The 20,350-nt window shown below is 41.6% G+C and overlaps 2 protein-coding genes and 1 non-coding gene across 3 annotated transcripts in view; 1 reads left to right on the forward strand and 2 right to left on the reverse strand.

Moving 5' to 3' along the window:
* The window catches only part of NPSR1 (neuropeptide S receptor 1), a 61,375-nt gene extending 42,699 nt beyond the window's left edge, over positions 1 to 18,676 (reverse strand). The window contains exons 1-2 of the mRNA XM_085227408.1: positions 18,138 to 18,676; positions 6,427 to 6,559 (exon numbers count right to left, since the gene is read on the reverse strand). Coding sequence (XP_085083534.1) covers positions 6,427 to 6,559; positions 18,138 to 18,284 — 280 coding nt within the window. The 5' untranslated portion in view covers positions 18,285 to 18,676. The remainder of the gene's footprint in view (positions 1 to 6,426; positions 6,560 to 18,137) is intronic.
* On the forward strand, positions 88 to 894 carry LOC146544167 (nucleoporin NUP42-like). Its single transcript, XM_085226904.1, is given in 3 exon segments — positions 88 to 193; positions 326 to 541; positions 544 to 894. Coding segments are annotated over 3 exon segments (666 nt in total). The 3' UTR covers positions 888 to 894.
* TRNAM-CAU (transfer RNA methionine (anticodon CAU)) lies at positions 11,465 to 11,536 on the reverse strand. Its single transcript has one exon. It is a non-coding gene; the product is annotated as a tRNA-Met (tRNA).
* Positions 18,677 to 20,350: the final 1,674 nt, after the last annotated feature.

Raw genomic sequence — 20,350 nt, forward strand, 5'->3', positions numbered from 1 at the left:
TTACGTTCAGTTGGACGGCACACACGGGTTTTTGCTTTAAGTGTGGATTGAAAGATACTTGCCTGTGTTGGAATGTAGTTTTCATGGATGTATTTGGAACTTTTTCATCCGTCTCGGACAAAGAATGCAGTCACTCAACCGTTGCCTTCTCTTGGGTTGAGAGGACAGCAAGCCCCAAGCTCTGGGTTCCCAAGTAAGTCTCTGCATAAAGAACCAGCGATTAAACAGGCGTTGATAAGTTTTCTTCTTAGGTATTGAAATGCAGCAGTGTTTCAGTACGGCAGGTGTACCATTGTGAGTGCTCTCATCCATTTCCTCACTGCAGGCCTTCCAGTGAACAGCAGCAGCGGTGCTGCCAGGTTGTCCTCGAAGGCCAAACCCAGCGTCCCATCTGGAAGCCCTCCAGCTTTGGGGAGCTCTGCTGCTGCCTCCAATCCTCCTGCACTTGGGGTGATGTCCTCCCACAGCGATCCCCATCCTGTTGGGACTGGGGATTCTTCAGCTCCATCTGCAGCCCCCTTCTCACTTCACGCTTCTGGAACGACTGTGGAACTTCTGGGCTTCCCGGCCCTGGAAGTTCTGCTGCTGCAAACTCTTCCAGCACCGCTCCGCTTACAGGTGCTGCAACTCCCAAGGCAGCCACAGCAACTTCTCACTCGGGCGCAAGCAGTGCTTCGGCTGCACAGACTGCCGGTGCCTCTGGACACAGCGTCACGTCCGCGCCTTCTGCATTCCCACACGGCATCAGACCAGGCCAGTTACACACACCGAGGAGTGAATTAACAGCCGAAGAGCTGGAGCAGTTTAAGGCCAAGAAGTTCACGCTGGGAAAGGTCCCTCTGAAACCATCACCCGCAGACCTTTTACATGATAAAGATTTAAGTTAATTCTGAAGTTATATGTCTTATTGTTGTTCTGTGACTCTTTCAATAAACAATGTTGTGATGGAGCAATGAGTTGGAATGCTTTCCTCTGACTTAAGTTTTCATTTAATCTCTTTAGTCTTCTCAGTAAGATACCTTGTGGTATCAGCATTTCCACTACGACGGTCTAGGTTCATAGATCCTTGAGTACTGGCCAACCAGGTGGCTTCTGCCAAATGCTTCTCCCACTGCTTAAATGTTCCATCCCCCATTGCCTTCAGCATAGTTTTCAACAACCCACTGTATATTTGATTTTACCAGAAGCTGGTGTGTGCAAGGGAATATGATAAGTCCAGTCAATGCCAAGATCTTTGGCCCAAGTATTTGCAAGGGAATTTTCAAAACGTGTCCCACCATCTGACTCAATTCTTTCTGGAGTGCCATGTCACCACAGGACTTGTTTCTCCAGGCCCAACACGGTGTTTCGGGCAGTAGCATGGGGTACTGCGTATGATTCAAGCCACCCAGTGGTTGCCTCCAGCATGGTGAGCACATAACACATACCATCGTGAGTTCGAGGCAAGGTGATTTAATCAACCTGTCACGCCTACCCATATTTGTACTTTTGCCATTGCCCTTCCCCCCAGAGAGCTTTCACCTCTTGGCTTATTTAATTGCAGCACGTGTGGCACGGTCATGAATAAGCTGTACAATAGTGCCCATAGTTATATCCACCCCTTGGTCTCTAGCCCACTTACATGTTGCATCTCTTCCTTCAAGGCCCGAGGTTTCATGGGCCCACCAAGACAGAAATAATTCACCCTTATTTTGCCAATCCAAGTCCATTTGAGCCACCTCAGTTGTGGCTGTTTGATGTCCTTGGTGGTTATTTTGTTGTTCTTCAGTAGCCCTGCTTTTGGGCACATGAGCATCTACATGGTGCACCTTTACAACCATTTTCTTTATTTGAGCAGCAATATCTTTCCACAGCTCAGCAGCCCAAATAGGTTTACCCCTTCTTTGCCAGCTGTTTTGTTGCCACTGCTGTAACCAGCCTCATAAGGCAGTTGCCACCATCCATGAGTCTGTTATTGTAGGCAGATGAAGTACTTAGTGAAAAAAAGAAGCAGAAAGAATGGGAGCTTCTAATGTGTTTGTTCATGTTTAGCAGTTGTAGTTGTTGGGTTAGATGCACCAGTTTTATATAGGGAAACTCTCAGATTCTGCCTTTAGCCATTATGGCCAAAGTCATCTCAGAAGTCTGAGGCTAAGCAGCACAGAAACAAAATAATTCCTGCATCAGCACAACCTGTCTCCACTCTCAGAGTTTTCTGTGAGAAATCATCTTAATATTTTCAAATCCCACTTCCTAGATATTTATTTGGGAAGGAAATAGAAAGAAACAAACCAAAAATAACCTAAAACCAACAAATATAGAACACAAAAACATATACATACACACATGTCTGTAGAGATTAAATCATAAAAAGGAACTTAAATACATTCTCCAGACAGTAGTGCTTGAAGTTGAGTGAAGGATACCGTTTGCCAGAATTGATCTTGTGTTTCTTGATCCGCTTTTGCATTGGTCAAATAACAATAATTTTTGTTGAATGGACTGTTTAGGTAATATATAATGCTTCTTATCCAATGACACTCAATGTATGAGACTGGTAAGGAATATCTCAAATGAACACGAGGCAATCACCAAAACTCTGTGTATAGTTTTGCAGTTGAAAGCATTTCTTTGCAGTGGTTTGCCTTCAAATGGAAGAGCCCAAGAGTGTTTCCTGTCAAGACTTGCCTGAGAACAGGTGTTTCCAGCTTAATAAAAGGGACTGGGAGATGACACCACTGTATCCTGTGAAGGCATATACAAGTTGAAATATCCCTGTGTCCTCTTACCTGCTGATTTAAATTCACAAGGCCTGGAAGATGGGAACAAAGGAGTTCCTGCTCAGATCTCCGAAGTCAGAAACTGTCACTCCAAAAGAGCAGGCTTGACCATTCTGGACTATAAGAGTAAGTACTGTCATTGTAAGCCGTCAACTGACCACCACAACCTTGGATGACCCACCACTACCAAAGGTCAGCTCCTGACACCAAGACATTGCTAGGTTGAGGAGTGGTGAACCTCTTTGCTTTGCTGTGTCTGTATATCTGTATATCTGTATATCTGTCTCTACCCATTTTCTACGTTTTCTCATTTTCTTTTATTCTTTTACTCTCTGTAGTAGCCATTGCCTGATATTGTCTTACCTGTAATGCTTTTTAAGCATAATTGGCCAATTAGCCAATTTTACCTTCAAGTAGAGCATTAATTGCTGTTAAGAAAGCTCTCAGTAAATTGATATGTATTATTCCTCTGAACCTTGGATGACTTCATCACTGCAGCAACCCCTGTTAACTAGGGGAGGTGCAGCTCAGGAGACAGAAAAAGATTCATCTCCCCTGAAACCCATGGAGTGGGATGAGACATTCAAATACCTGAGATATTAATAGAAAAAAATGTATGCTCGTCAGCTGCTTTTACATTTTGAAAGTACAGTTAAGGAGGCCTTTCTTTGGTAGAGCTGGGTAAAGTGTCTGAATAAATAGAAATATTTTCTGAGTGCAACCATATTTCACTTGAAAATTTCCAGCATGATCAGTGTCTGTGAACTTACCAGTCTGTCACACTCCACTCTTTGTTCTTGAACCACTTGGGGAATTCAGTCAGAGGCAAAAATGTTAAAGACTCTAAGGCTCTGCAAGGTATGTGAAATGGCATCAGATAGAGGGAGATGTGAGAGGTTTCTTGTCAGTAGAGATAGCTATGCCACAAGTATAAGTTGTGTTAAACTCAGAAGAAATCTACTTAGGAAAAAGTGTTTAGAAATACTCCCCCCACAGGGTAATCTTCAAAGCTTACTCTTTCTGAGAAACTAAATTGCCTTGGAGATAGAAATCTGTAGGAAACCTACCTTTAGTTTCAGTCTTCACAGAAGAGCTTGTTTCTTATTGGGACTGAAAAAAAAGCATATGCCCAAAAGCAAAGTGAGCACTAGACAAACTTAGCAATATTACTCTTTGCTAAATTAGCTGATGAGTGATTAGTACTATTGTTCAACTCAGCTGTTAACTCTTAGCTGATTTCCTAGTGCTTAATTCCTAGCTAATTTCAAAGCAATTTATGCATGAGCTGAGAGTTAAACATAGGCATAAATATAGTACTGATACAGACATTCCATAGGCACGTACTTAGTAAGAAATACTCTCTGAATTCAGGCTTTAGCAAGATCTTTATGTATCTACAGATTCCTGCATCCTCCAGCACCATGACAAATTATGGTGTAGTGAGGGATACGTATGAGTCTTACCTGTGAATTTGCCAAGTGAGTAAGACCACTGAATTTTAGTCATGTTGTAAGAAGCCTCAACCAGTTTGTTAGTTCTCTTCTCCATCTGGCTTGGCAATGAGTCAAGGAGAATAACAGTGCTCACTTCCTATTCGTGTATTATGCACAATTTGCTTTGAATGCCTTTTCTATTATAACACAAAAACTAGACTTTCATTTTATATTAGTACTATGTTAGTAGGAGGATGTGAGAATTGAGGATGCTACCCAACTGATGAAACACATATCTATAAAGAAGTTTTTAAATGGCTTACAAATGACTGCTTAGAAATGCCTGCATTGATGAAACTGTATTCATTATTCTTCTCTCTTGCTCCTTGGCAGAAATAATTAATATTTTAAGAATTCAAAAATAGATGGAAGTAGTAAGATTGAGTAAGCAGAAACTGATTGTCAGGAGATTAGGCTTTAGTTAGTAGGATTTAAATATGCCTGGCATGTCAAAGCAATGTGACAAGCCAGTGTTTTCATAATGTTCTGTGTCTACCTCATAACTTGTTGTGAAAGGCTGATGATTGTTGCCAGCTTGCTTTGTTCTTATTAATATTTTTGAAGATAAGGAAGTGAAATGGCTCCATTTCAGGAATTAAGTCATTTCTTTGTGCCAAAATGCTGACAGGAACTCTTGGTGAGGGAAGATAAATTAGAGGTCTGACTCCTCCATCATAAGAAAGAAATCCACACTTCTTGAAAGGAGCCTTGCTGTTCAAAGTGGTGTTAACTCTTCTAACATTGCAGATGTGGGTGCCAGGTGAGATGTCCGTGTGAATTCATTTAATATGAAATAGAACACACTGTTGAACTGAGGCACTTTCAGGGTCTGATTTTGAAAGTTGGGGATGATTTTAGGAAAGAGGAGATCGAAAGAGCTAGCAAGTTTAACATACTGACCTTAGTCAATATGTTAATATCAGCTGTAGAACATTATGTGCTGCCCACATCTAATGGGATGTCTCCTTGTTTTTGTGACTGACTATTGCAGCTTCTTCAAAACTGTGTTTGCAGTCCTTTCTCTCATCATATAGACTGTGTTCAAATCCCCAGCAAATAGCTCTCCATCCAATTCTATTTTAGTCCAGTAAAATAGGCTTTCCTATGGGTGCAAAATGACAGAACTCCTACCCAGCACAACACCAGTAGTAGTTTCCTCCTAGTGTACCTCACACGGACTAGATGTCTCTCAACTAGTTCTGACCAATACTATCCTGCTATTTCTTTTGATTTTCCAGCTTAAACAGACACAACAGATGTCAAAGAAGGGCTCAAAATTGCTGGGAAACATGTATTAAATAGCTGTTTAGTGGAAAATTTGTGTAATTCCTACTGTTTCTTACAAAAAAAGGGGAAAAAAAGCAACAGAAAAAGAATCAGCGCATCCTATATACACAGACAATACAACACAGATGTCTTGTAAGCACGGATTAGTAGCAGGACATTGTTATAGAAACTGTACACTTTTTCCCTTGGGAAACTGTTAAAACTCCATAAATTCAGGCAATTCAAGGCCACAGAGAAACAAAGTACTGACTATGCTCTTGTTCCCATTCCTTGCCATTGTGACATTTTATAAGCCAGGTTTCTGTACACTCTCCCATATAATTCTTATTCCCCTCCCCCCCCCCCCCCCCTCCCCCCCACACAAATCCCCGGATACATTCCTCTCTACATTTACATTTTTATATCTCCTTTACTTGGTTAAACCAGACCACAGGAAGTTATTTTCACTCTTCAATGCAAGCGTGTAATTGATGAAGCAACACTGTAATGAAGTACTTTAGGAAGGATTTTAGCAGAAAAACACTAGAGATTCATCTTGAACTATTTTAATCTAAACAGTTCTATGACAACAGCTGGGAACATAACTTTTGGGAAATGTGGATGCTAATTCAGACTGGGAGATAAGATTCAGTGAAAACAATGAGTTGCAGCTGCTGCAACTGACACAGACACTACTACATCTAGCAACATCTTTTGAGATCAAAGGCAGACTGAGCCCTAAGATAAGCACCCATCCATCTGTCTTACGACAAGCTGCAGCTGCAAGTTGGGTGGCAACTGAATTCTTCACCATTCAACTTTCATTTCCTTGTTTATGCAAAATCTTCTTGTCATTTTCATACTGATTCCTGTAAAGCTTAAATGCCCCTTTCCCTCCCAAACACTACCTGTGATTGCCAGCTGTGTAACAAAGAAGGTCATTCGAGATTTCCGCTTCCTTCTCCATGTAGAGAAGAGCACGATGGCATTTCCAGCAATAGTAACAATAAAGAGGATCCAAAGAGTCACCAGCTGCTCTGTCTGCATTGGAAAGACAAAAAAATGATGTAGGCAGGTGAGTGGATAGTGATTTGGGTTAAGCCAGTCAGTTAATACAGGACAAACGAGATGAGAATGCAAAAAGGAGTGGAATGTAAGTTTTGACAATTGATTTTTAATTATACAGACTAAAAGATATTCTTGTTCTTTCAGAAAATACCTCATGTGCATCATCACCAGTGATGTCCCTTCCAGTTTGATTTGCAGTGCCAGTATATTACTGCTATATTCACAAAACTGCTATCAATGCCTGTGTTCAGCACTGGACACTAAAATGAGAGGCAGCCATCAGCTTTCTCTTGTTGCTCCAACAAGCTGTGAAATAACCAACTGCCACGCTTTGCAAGGAATACTGATAGACACGCTCCTTTGGAGAAATGGGGGAAATAAATACTTCTCTCCTTTCCAGGCCCATTGAGTATGGGTCATCCACAAACCCTATGAAATTCAGACACCCACTCCATGATCTAGATGTGTAGCAAGATGGAAAGGTAAGCACGACCCACTGTAAGGAAAAGTAAAACTGTGCAGCACGCAATACATGATGACAAAACGTCCCCTAGTGGTAGTGTGTACAAAGAAAAGAAAAATAAGAAAAGCACTCTGGAAGCATTATGATCCTCTGACTGCAAGACTAAGGGCATACACACACACATTTGTTCGCATCATGTGAGTGCACACACAATTTGCTCCCTCCTTTATGGCCTACCGAAACGTTGTTTGTCTTCTCTAAATACAGGTTAGTTATTTTTCAGTGCTATTCTGTAGTTTTCTCCTAGCCATGTGGGACTGCAAAATTCAGTTTCTTTACATCAGCCAACCAGCTATGATGCCTGAGAAGCACTGAGTCTGCAGAGCATGGGGTCAGCCTGGAGAAAATATTCAGCATTTCTGCAAACTTAGAAAACCTAGCTTGCATAATGCACGTATGGCAAGGAGGAAAACAATTCTGCTGCTCTTCTGCAAAGACAAGCAGAACAGACAGCATTTTTCACAGCAAGACGTTGAAGGGCATACGACAGAGAAACACAGAAATGCAGAATTAAGAAGTGCTGAAGTATCCAGTAGTGATAAGTATCACTAGTATTAAATGTGGAGGTTGGTGGCCCTGCATGTGGCAGGGGGGTTGGAGATTCATGATCCTTGGGGTCCATTCCAACCCTGGCCATTCCGTGATTCTGTGATTCTGTGATAATACACATGTTGTTATTACAGCCAAGGGGAGAAAAAAAATACCCACGTGGCTCAGCAGAATCGACAGCCAGCATGCATAGTTCCTTTTCTACTGAGGAGTAGAACCAGCTCTGCTTTAGTCTGGTAGCAATGAGACTTCATGACCTATGTGGCTGTGCAGAAGAGGTAGGACCCACTTGCTTTTTGAGCAGTTTCAGGCTGTGCTCCATGCCTGAGCCCAGGGATTAGTTTAAGCACACGATGAATGCTGTGTTTAGATGGGTTCATTTTTCCCAGCACGATAACTTCTGGTAGTTTAATCTGTCATTTGGGTCACCTCATCTAACTTTAAAGCTCTAAAGAGAGACAGCTACTCTGAATGGTCTTTGTAGTCTAGATAATGGTAATATCTCAGACATGAGTCATCATTCATTTCACCCACCCTGGGATGTCTGTCTCCACTGATTATAGAATCACCTATACAAAACAACCAGTGTGGGCTGGGTGCTTAAATTTTAGACAACAAACAAACAAACAAAACAAAACAAGCAAACAAACACCAAACAAATATGTTTTAAAATCTAAGAATCTCTTGGAAGCAAATTCCCTTTGCAACATTTGGCAGAGACATGGTAAAATTATGCTTATGGGGACACTTTTTTTTGTACAGGGATTGGAAGGAGGCATCTTTTTGGAAGATAAATAAAGCGGGGGGGGAAAAAAGTAAGATTTCATATCACGTTTGTTCTTGAAATCAATTGGTTCTCCTAAGGGATTGGCTTGTCTTTTCCATTTCAGAAAAAATCTTTCATATGTTAAAAAAATTAGGGACATGACTTGGTTCCATTTTCTCTGATATAAAATTGGGAGAGCATTTTTGAAAAAGAAATTCTGCATTCCTGTATTGTAATGATAAGGCTAACAACAGAACAAGGCTCTGACACAAATCTTTTTGCAATTCCTGCATAAGAAAAACCTCAGTGTCAGCCAAGCCTGTGTTAGGGGGGTGCTTCCTCCCCACACAGGGGTAAGCACACATTGTCAGTCCTCTTGCCAAGTTAAAATGAGTGCTTTAAGCTGTACAGAAACGTACAATTAAACCAATCTACAAAAATTACAAAAAAGGTGCAAAAGCTGAGTAAGGAGAGCTAAGTTTGAAAGACTGTAGACAAAAGCGTATAGACAAAGTTTCTATTCATCCATTTGTGGTAGCTGCTGTTCAGAGAGCAGAGAAAAAGATCTCATTCTTGGGGATTAAGGAACTACATTAATAGGCAGCTTAAATCACTGCAGCCTCTATCAGTCTGAATTAGCTTGCAGAATGAAAACTTCTGTAGGTATTAATAGGATGCTCATCATGATAAAGGCCTTCATAGAAGCTATGACTGGAATTCAAAACGTTCTTGATGAACTGGAAATGCACACTTTTAAAAACAGGATTCCATTAAATAAAGGAGCAGCACAGGACCGTATGGTGCAGTAGTTGTAATGATACCAGGCTGGGTGAGCCTTCAAAACATCACCCCCAACACACAGCAGGCGAAGGTTCCCTGCAAGTGGAATAGTTGGCCTCACCTCCAGCACTGGGTGAATGTTTGGGCACTGCAATCTAAGGGCGGCTACAAAGGTGGAGAAGGAACTACAGGGCAAGAAGCATGGGGACAACACTCCCAGACATAAGGTTTGAATTTTGGGTGGTCCTCTGTGGAGTCAAGGGTTGGACTTGATGATTCTTACGGATCCCTTCTAACTTGGGATATTCTCTAGTTCTACAATGAAAACAACCGTAACTGCCGTGAGACCAACACGTGTTGCATGTCTCTGCTCCACTGAACCCAGCTGCTATACTATGTCCACTCTGGGACACTGCACTTCAAGAGAGGCATAGGGTATGGAGTTGAGAGCAGTTCAGAGGATACAGCTGAGCAAAAAGAGTGAATTATTTAAATTGCTCGATCTCACAAACAACAGACTCCAGGAATAAATGAGCTTACCTTTGAAGACATGATAAGGCTGTAGGAATAATAATAAAAAAAAGGAATAAAATATTCTTCTGATCCACTGCAGATTGGCCTAAAATCAGTGAACCAAAATTTCAGCATAGAATTCAGGATGGCTATTTAAAAATTTTCATTTACAAAATACCTGTATAGATTGATTGAGTCAATGAAATCTCCATCTGTGAAAATAAGCCTTAGATTTGAGATACAGCTGATTGATCCCTGAACTTCACTTCAGCTGCATTGTCCAGAATTCTGTTTTATACATCACAGTGTGCATGCTTAAAAATGGATGTGTTTCATTTCACGTCATGTTCATCAAGCAGAAATCGTTGTTTTGTAGCAACGTTCAGCAAAGTGATTTATAAGAAGAAAGGAGAATCACTGTTTAATAACATCTTACACAGACAACTGGATAAAAAGATAACAACATCTCCTTGTGTAGAAGCTTTCTGCAAGGGCTGCTTTTGCAATTGGTATACTAACTACATTACAGAAGAACATCATGAGCGAGACTAGTGTCATACAGCAGTTCTTTTATATTAGGAAAATTAAAAATGCTAGTGACCTAAATAAGGTTATAGGACAAATCAAAGTCAAGAAGATTTCCTTGGCTTGACGATTACCATTGCTTATGCTTCTATTCCACAAGACTGCTGTTTGAAGCATGGAAGTGCTTGACATCTGGAGCACATATTCATGTTTTGCTAATTTGCTTTAAGATTAAATCCAGCTTTAGCCAATGAAGCAAGTCTCCTCATGGGTGAAATGTAAGTCAAGAAAGCTGTCTGAAAACGGCATACATTTTTCTTTGCTTGCAGAAGTGGCTTGTTATTTTGTCTCTCTAACAAAATTTCTGAATTCACAGGCTGCAATAAGTCTAGCATGAGGTGTACTGTGCTTTATATTTGAAACAAAGTCCTTTCCAATCACAGGCATTCTCTGATTCTGTGATTTAACATATGAAAAAGAACAAACTTGGTTGAAGTGCCAATAGGAAACATCCGTATATCTTCCACCACGATTTGGATTGAGAAAAAAAAAAAAACACAGAAATCTGTTTGATGATAAGCCATAGGTGCATTATATATATTTAGTAGTAGCTAGCAGGTCTCACTGTCAGAGGACAAAATGAAAGGCGCCAATAATTTTATCAAGAGAGAGATAACAGTGGGGATTTTTAGGCTAGAAGTAAGCTTCATACATTAGATGTTAAGCATCTGATTGTGAAAGTTCAGATGATTAATACAAACTACCTGCTACTTCAAATGAATATGTGGGGAGGGGAAAAGCCACAAAAATATTGTTGGATCACTCTTGATTCATTTGCAGATGAACTATGTTTCAGAAGAAAGAAACACATTAAAGAACTGAAAGATAAGTGAACTCTTATGATCTAGCTGTCACAACTAGCAGAAATTATACTGGCCATTCGTATAATAAAATTATGCCTTGGAATCATAGAATCAAAGAATTGCTCAAGTTGGAAAAGACCTTGAAGATCATCAAGTCCAACCACAACCTAACCATACTACCCTAATAACCCTCTGCTAAATCATGTCCCTGAGCACCACATCCAAATGGTTTGTAAACACATCCAAGAATGGTGACTCAACCACCTCCCTGGGGAGCCTACTCCAGTGCTTAACAACCCTTTCAGTAAAGAAGTGTCTCCTGATATCCAACCTAAACCTCCCATGCAAAAAAAACCTACTAGCAGAGGATGGTTTCGATCCATCGACCTCTGGGTTATGGGCCCAGCACGCTTCCGCTGCGCCACTCTGCTTCTTAAATGCTTTCCATCTACCAAGGCAAAAATGAGAAGTTGTTATTATACACAAGACATTCAAAATTTTTGGAATGCAATTTGATTGACATCAGAAAACTCTAAGAAAACTTATGATGAGGTAGCAAAGACTGAGAAAATAATTATTTCAAAGCTAAGTTTTATATTTTTTTATTTAAAGGTTCTTCCATTGCAGTTGAATTTGATAGGAAGGCAGCAAAGCCCTTTAAGAGTTGAATTTTTTGGTAACTTGGCCTGGATTGAGCCCAATTCACACTGCATGAATACTAGCTCAGCCTCAGGTCTCTCTTGAACCACTGATTTCCCATTTAAGCCCTGGAGCTAAAACACAGCTCTGACTGCTATGGACCTTGACTATTAATTAGGCGGTTACTCTTCAAACACCAATATCCCCAAGCAAGCTTAACAAAGAAAGCATCTCACGCCCCTCTGAGTCAAGCATGAGCTTCGAATTCAGCAGATGCATTTGTCATGCCCGATAGTTTTCCCATCTCCTGCACAGTGGCCGCTTTACTGAGATGATTTCTCACAGGATGGCTGTGTTAGCCTCCCAGCACATGGCTGTGGGATATTCTGGCATCTACTGTCACATGAGGCATTCACCACACGTCAGAGATTCTGGCAACAGTCACATCTCCATGCATCTTCATTCCAGCATGGCTGGAAGGGGACCTAAGATCATGTTTTCTATTCTGCCAAACTTAGGAAGTAGTTTTGCATGAGTTTGTATCTGGATGGTATTGCACTTATAGTCTGTGAATGCTAATGTTTTCCATAGAGGAAAATCTAAAATATTTTCTACATTTCTGTTGCAAGGAAAACTATTCACTAGATCAGAATATTTTCCGATGGAAAGGAGTAATTATGTTAGTAAGATTATTTTCACCTCTTCTGAAAATATAGCCATGCTCTATTGACCTTTTTTTGTGAATCCTCAGTTTTTAAAAATATATTTTTTAGCTCTCACTTTACCATCATGGCTGAGGCAGGGTCACTTCAGTGGGCAGCATTTAATGAACGTAGATGTGACTGGGGTAGATGGGGAAGATTTAAAGTTAATAACAAACGGTAAGAATTCAGTTTTACTGGCAGATAGTTCACATTCACCATTTTGTCATGCTTTGGTAAATGGATAATAAACAGGGACAGTTCTATTCAGATAGTGACCAACTGGGACATATAGGACAGACTGTGATAGGACAAGGGCAAATGCTTTTAAACCAAAGGAGGGAAAGTTTAGATTAGATGTCATGGGGAAGCAATTCACAGAGAGGGTGGTGAGGTGCTGAAACAGGGTTGCCCAGAAAAGTTGCACATGCCCTATTTCTGGAGGTGATCAAGACCAGGTTGGATGGTGGGCAACCTAGTTTTTGATCTAGCAGTTGGCAATCCTGCCTACAGCAGGAGGGCTGGAACCTGGTGATCCTTGAGGTCCCTTTCAACCCAAGCCATTCTATAATTCTATGATTCTATTGAGTTATTTCAGAGTTGGCTGTTTTTTTCAACAAATATATCATAGAAGCTTCCAAAGAAGGAGTTAAACAGATTTTCTTAATTTTGATGTCATCAAGAATTATGTATTTTTCATTATGTATCTATTTTTCCTAGAATAATTTCAACAGGAAGAGATAATATTAGGTCATTCAATAGCCCATACATAATTGTATGATTTTGAAAGGCCTATTATAAGCTGTGAAACTGTTCCTTCTTAATCACAGAAAAGGGTAAGATGATTAAATGTGCCCAATCTGTGAAATTAAAACAGTTCATAGACTAGAGACATTTTAAGCATATTTATACAGGAGATGCAGACAGACACAAACTCTACCTGGGGGTCACATGGACAACAGAGTCAGAGGTGTGAGGAACGCTGGTGTAAAACTGCTTGAATTCATTGGCTCACAGCTTTCACATGCTTGGCTGTTACCAAGCCAGCTCCCTTCTGCGCTGCATTTAAGCTAGTAGATGAAGCCAGCCCACCCAAGAACACTGCAGCTTTGTTTCACAAGGTGAGCAGCAATTGCCTCCTCAGCACAGCAGCTCAGCTCTAGCAGCACTCCTTACAGCATGCTGCAGTGCCTGCGTTCAGGAGTTCTTGACACTGTATTTGCGTAGACTTAATTCTCGTCCTCTCACTCCAATGAAAGATAGCGAAGTCACTTATGAATTATTTGGTTTGCTCATTTTCCTAAAACGTATGATTGCATTTGCAGAGATTACTCCAGAAATTTGACAGCACCCATTAATATTTTCTGTTATGTATTCAGGGATGGGATGCTCTGTGCAGTCTGCCTGAAAATCAGAATGAGCAATAGTAAAGGCAAATGCTTTTCAGGAGATAAAGAGACTCCTGCATTTGGCTGAAATGATAGAGACACAGATACTGACTTAAATGAAGATTATACTCCATAGATGAGAAGCACGTGGTTTTGTATTTGTGCTTACACTAGCATGGCTCTACAGTCCTGTTTAATATCTGAACTAGCTAGGCTACAACATGCAGGTACTGGCAGTGCTATGGTGTTGGAGGACACCATAGCCACAGGTACACAGTTCTTCCTGGGAAAAAAAAAAAATAAATAAAAGCAAACAAACTGGGAATCTTAACTATTCATAAATAATCATTTATAATGGATTTAATGTGCACAGTATTTTTCCTAACAGCTCTTATCCTTCACTACCACTGCTGGGGTGACGCTGCACAGCACAGGGACCAGGACTGATGGAGCTGGAGTAAGGAAGACATCAACATATAGTCCTGTTGTTGGGGTTTCCACCTTGCAGCATGGGACAGGGATTCCCAAAGACACCTGAGGGAGAGCAACAAAATTCTGTGCTGCTGCACAGATAAAGGCTCAGAAAACAAAATGAGAAAGTGCAACTAGATGGTGGTAGGGAGGTGGTTGAGTCACCATCCCTGGATGTGGTGCTCAGGGTGGTGCAGAGGGTTGTTAGAGTTAGGGTAGGACAGTAAGGTTGTGGTTGGACTTGATGATCTTTGAGGTCTTTTCCAACCTGAGCAATTCTATGATTCCATGATTCTAAGGCGGGGAACACCACCTGTCATTCCTGCCAAAGAAGGAAGGATGTCTGGGACTTTTCAGTATTTGAGTGCTCTTACCTTTACATTACTGCATCAAAGTAGAACATCCCATTGTCAAACAGCCATGTCATACATAAGAATCGAGTCCTACTGGAGTCTTTCTAAGCTTTGGAGCTGTGCAAAGGGAGGTGCATCTTCCAGCCTTCACAAAGATTCTAGCCTTGTTGGCCACAGGGACTCCTTACTCAGCTTGATGAACCTATTCTGAGATTTTGGCTTCTCCCCAGGCTCTCTAGGAGGGCTTCTGGATAGCACTTATGTCTCAGGTCCCCATGAGTCAGGTAGGCAGAGCTGAGGGACTCTGAAAATAGAGGAAAGCCACAGGCATTCTGATAATCTCTGTCTTCTACAGCTCACTGTATTCAGCAAAGGGCATTTGACACACAGAGAGTCTTCTTACACAGAGACTAAATGCATGTGGAGGAGATTGTAAAGGGATGTAATGAGCTTTCCATTGGCCTGGGAGGTTGGAGCTGTGATTAATACCAATTTGCACATCTGTTATGAATTTGATGCCAGCACAGACAATAGAATTCCTTGCATTTGTGGTTCCCGACGGTGAGCTACCAGCATGCCTCATATAAAGGCCTCAGGCAGAGGCACAGGCTCAGCTTTCAGCAATACTTTGCCATTTGGAGGTTGGAACTAGATCTTTAGCATCCCCTTCAATGCAAGCCATTCTGTGATCACAGAACCTGCAGGCGGGGACAAGCTGCTGTCTTTACCACAGAAAGCTCTGGCTCATCTCATAAACTACATGACACACCTGGTCCTGCCAAAAAGATGCTCAACAGCTTTGAGCCCATTGCACATGGAAGCAGCCTTACAGCAAACCTGGGGGTAAAGTCTCATCTTGCAGCTGGCCAGGCAGCTATCAAAACGTCTAACAGAAGGGAAGAGCATGTTCCTCCAAGTGGATGAAATGCTCCTTTTCCCAGCTCAAAAAAGTAAAAGGAGGGGAAAAAAAGTCTAACTGAACTGGCAAAATGTTTTTTAATCTGAATCAGCATGGGACTTTTAGTTATGTTCTGAAGAGGAATGGAAAGAAATTCAAATTGTTCTGAAATGGGGAGTAGGGAAGCGTTCACAGCTCAGCCCATAATAGGACCTTTTTTTTGGCACTGAAATGCTCTGAGTGACATTATTTTACTTTCGTCACATTGCCACCACACTATAACCTAGATATTATCAGTGGGTGGGTACAGGTAGTACTTCTGAAGCACGGGAGGAAAAGAAGAATACAGTATTCTCCTTTCATCCCATAGTTTGAGCAGTGTTTGAGACACCCTACAGAGCTACCAGTGGATAAAACTGTTAGAAGTCATTTGTGTAGGAACTGTTCCATTTACTGCATGAGCATCATTCCCTGACCCCCATTTACTGGTTTAGATCATGTTTTCCTATTACATCTCTTAAGATAGATAACACAACTCTGTATTTCCCAAAGAGAAATAGGAACACTTGCTTGTTTTGTGTTGGATGTACAACAGTGTGGCAATTCCCCCATGCCACAGCCACAGGCACAGCCCACATCCAGCCTGAGACTTCTGCTTCATGGCCACACAGGGGTCAACCTGCACCTTCATGGTGGTCGTTTGTCGATCTTCTTTACAGTCAGCAACAGCTACAGCATGTCTGAAAATCCCAATTAATGGCCAAAGCCCATTTGTAGCTGTATTTTGAGCACCAATTTCAAATGACATGGGTTTTTAATCCACTCAGCCTGTTCCAAGCTGACCTTCTATTTCTCTAGCTGCCAAACCAGAGCCTTGTGAAAAGAAAGGAGATCCTGGGCACCTTGCTGAAACAGACATGGACATGGCCACCACACAGAGTGTGGATGGTGAAGCACAGGCAGCTCTGTCAGCACCTTCCACGCACGAAGCTCTCATTGTGAGCTGAAATGGCTGGCAGAGAGCCCTGCCTTGCATAGTAGGTGTCAGCAGGTGCGTTATTCCTCCTTTCCTACAGCAGCAACACCAGCTGTCACTTGTCTCCCGAGTCAAAATATTTCCATGCCTATCAGCAGCCAGTAATTGATGTGAAATCAGTGAACCTCCTGCAAAGTTCATCTTATATTTGCCAAAACTAGACATCAGGCAGCAGAGTGCAAGTCTAATGAGAAGCTCTCAGCTAATAGAATCGAGTTTCCTTCAGCAATGGACGAGCACGCATGACTATCCATAGTATCCTAATTATTGTAATTTACTCAATCTGCCCTATTAAGAAGCGTTTTTCTGCCTGGAGACTTTCTAATCATGGAATTAATTTGTCACTTTTACCATTATAAAATACTGCTCCCATGACATTGTTCAGATTTACAGCCCTAAGTATGGAGAGAAAAGAGGAGATAAGAAGAAAAAAGGTTTTGCTCCTCACTTCTCTGCTTTCTGAAGAGCCTTTTAAGAGTCTAACATGGAGAGAGAGAAAAAAAAAAGAAGAAGAAAGGAGTATTGTGTTAAAAGAAACTCCAGTTAATGAATTGTAGGACCACAGATCAACTTTTTCCATAGAAGAGGTGAATCCCTGTTAGAATTCCACTGACTCCAGGGGCAATGTATCAGAGTACTAACAACCTCCTGGAAGTCAAAATTGCATCTGAATACATCCCCTGATTTCCAACAGATTGCCATATGATGTGAGTGCCTGCATCTTTCCATCTGGAAGTGATCTGCTTGGTTCTGAGCTCTGGAGGGAAGGCGGGGTACTTCTTGTAGTAACTCCTTTTAGTAACTTGAGCACAACTTGTACAGTGTGCCACTACAGCACCATAACACATGGCATGCAGCATAAAACTGAGCAATGACAACAGACACGGAGAGCTGAAGCAAAGATGTAACTCAGCACCTCTTTCATCTGCTCTCTACAATCACATACTGTGAGGGTGATGTTTGTTTCGGGGAGATGAATGAATACACTTCTCACATCATTCAACGGCTTTCAATCCTGAATAGTTTGTCTGCTACATTCTATCAATTACCCTGCACCCTCCTCACAAGTTTAAAAGAAAACCAAGCCAATTAACTAATTAGAGCTAATCCCTGTTGTTGTTGTTTAAGCGCACACACACACACACACACACACACAACCCTCTTGCTTGTGTGCAATGTTTGTTGCAGCTGGAAAATTGAAAAGAAATTCCTTGTGCCAAGAGATGGCTAATAAGAAATTACACAAAAGATGTGTTAAACTACAACACACTTTTGATTAAAGATGCACGTATAACTACAATGCCACTTTTAGAAAAACATTACCACCCCCTCTCATAAGGGGATACGATTGCTAAGATCTGCAAGTCTGAACTCCAAAACCTGCAACTCCTTGTTTTCCAGTAAATGCCTCACATATACTGTCAGATGTCTTCGCAGGGCAAATGCCACCTATATCTGGGATAAAACATATATAATCCCAGCTGCCTGCTTGCAGAGGCACTGAGATGCACTAAAGCTTGTGAGAAAAGCAATGCACCAGCTGTACCTTAAAGGAGTAGTAAAAGGATTTCCACTCCTCTTCCTCCAGCACTTCGGTGAAAGTCACGGTGTCAGTGCAGGTGACAAAAGTGACATCCAGCCAGCCGGTGCCAGCCGGGGAGCTGCTGCTGGCTGCTGTGGGGCCAACCTCCATTGCCAGGCTCTGCTCCAGCTGCCTGGGCTCTTGTTTTCCTAGGAGTTAATGCAGCCAAGCTTCTCCTGTAAAAGCACAGCAGCAATACCAGCTTCTCACTGCTCCACCACTGGCTACCAGAGGCATCAGGCTTCAGTACAGCTGAGTGATAAGAAAAAAAGCAAAGTGAAGGAAAAAAAAAAAAACACAAGCAAAGTCATCCCTTTGAGCTCTCCTTCAGTACAACTCTGACAACAGACATCCACATGCTCTTTCAGCAGCAAGACCAGCAGCTGGTAAGAAGTCAGCACATGCAGAGGTGTCCACGTGTATTTCAGCCTGCCAGGCATCCACAGCTGCCACGGCTGTAAAAGCATAGGTGTGGAGAGCAAGCATGCATTTAGCACATCCAGAACTTGTCCAGCCTCATGGGCTGCTCTGCCCCAAGAGCAATACACTCCTAAGCAGAACTCGATCTGTTTTCACAGCTATGCCCTGTGCTGCTATGCTACCTGAACCACAAGTAGCTTTAACCAAGAAGAGCCAAGTTCCCTGATCTGAAACAGAAGCCCAATAAACGTGCATTCCTATAAAATATTGAGGCAGTCAACATTATCTTCAGGGATGGAGCCTGTGGGGACTGGAGAGACCTCTGGGAGTCACAGCAATGTCCAGGCCTTGGCCTGGGCCAGCCAGGGAAAGGTTCTGTTTCTGGCCCATATAGGTGACTGGTACAATTCGTGATGAGAAAGAACCAGTGTTAACCCATACGCATCAGTAATAGATATTTAAACAACAGAAAATTGTAGATCCATTGGAATACGATCAGATAAATCATAGTGTTTCAGAACAGCCATGTTGAGCTGAAATCAACAGGGAAAACAGTAGCTTCTATATTAACTATCTGAAAGAGAGGAGGACATCTCTTTGAAGTCCATTCTGAATGACTGCTCAGGTTGGCTCAGAACCTCTGCTCTGAAGCATTCAGGCAGCAACCAAGCTTCCTGAAAGCATCCTACTTCGCTGTCTCTTTTCTCCTCTCACCTTGCTCTCTCCTATTTATGGAATAAGCTAAAACTTCTTGCATTGACTGGTTGGGGTTTTTTTGTCTTTTTTTTTCCCCACGAGCATATCACAGGTGCTAAGAGGCTTCTCAGTAGTTCTTACACTCCTGCCTCTGAGTATTTCTTTGTCGCTGTCACTGCCCTGCTTTGTTGTTGGCTGCTTTGTTATAAATGTTTTTTGTTGTTGTTTTGTTTATCTTGTATTTATTCTCAGAATCTTAGGCTATGGGCTGTCTGTGATACCATGTCTAAAATTAAACTAATTATTTAGGAAAAAAGTACTTATTTTTTAATCCTCTACAAAGTCGTGCTTGCTCTCTGAAATTTCATGCTTTGGGTTTTCTCCCTCTCCCCTTGCCAGTATTAAGCAAGCTATTTGAATACCTCTGAAATGAATGGTGAAACAGCAGACTTTTCTGATTGAATCTCAAAAGCCTGTAGCAGGCAAGATCAAATCCCAGCAATTCCTCTGTGCAGAATTGATTCCTACAACTGACTTTGTTTTCCCCAGCCAGGACTTTCAGAAATCTCTAAGAATTTCAGCTTGAAGAGATTTAGGTAGCTTTACAAAGGGAGAAATTGAGTTTTCCCACTGTTTTAACATAAAATACTCTCAAATTACTATTCTAACACGTATTTTTTTCTAATGCATAACAAAATGCGATAGCGCTTTCTTAACCTAAGCTATTTCTCTTTTAAGTCTCACTTTGGCAACACACGACAGCATAAGCATGCTTCCCAAATAGGAAAGATCAAACAACTTTGAGATAATCCTTAAGCAAAGAAAATGGATTATATGTAAGAAGAACAGGGAGGGCTTCTTTAAGAAGCTGCTTCATTGGCCATTCTCTTTACCTCGGTCTCAGAAGCCACACAAAATTATGTTTCTCAAATCTAGCTTTGAATCGGAGGACCAGAGAACTTGAGAGCACACAGTGGGGAAACCTGCAGCACATCTTGACCCCACAGCTGCGCTGTGAGACAGAAAGCAAGATCACTTCACTGCTGTGCAACATGCTGATA

Source organism: Meleagris gallopavo, chromosome 6 (assembly GCF_905368555.1).
Source record: "Meleagris gallopavo chromosome 6, MGAL_WU_HG_1.1, whole genome shotgun sequence".
NCBI lineage: Eukaryota > Metazoa > Chordata > Aves > Galliformes > Phasianidae > Meleagris > Meleagris gallopavo.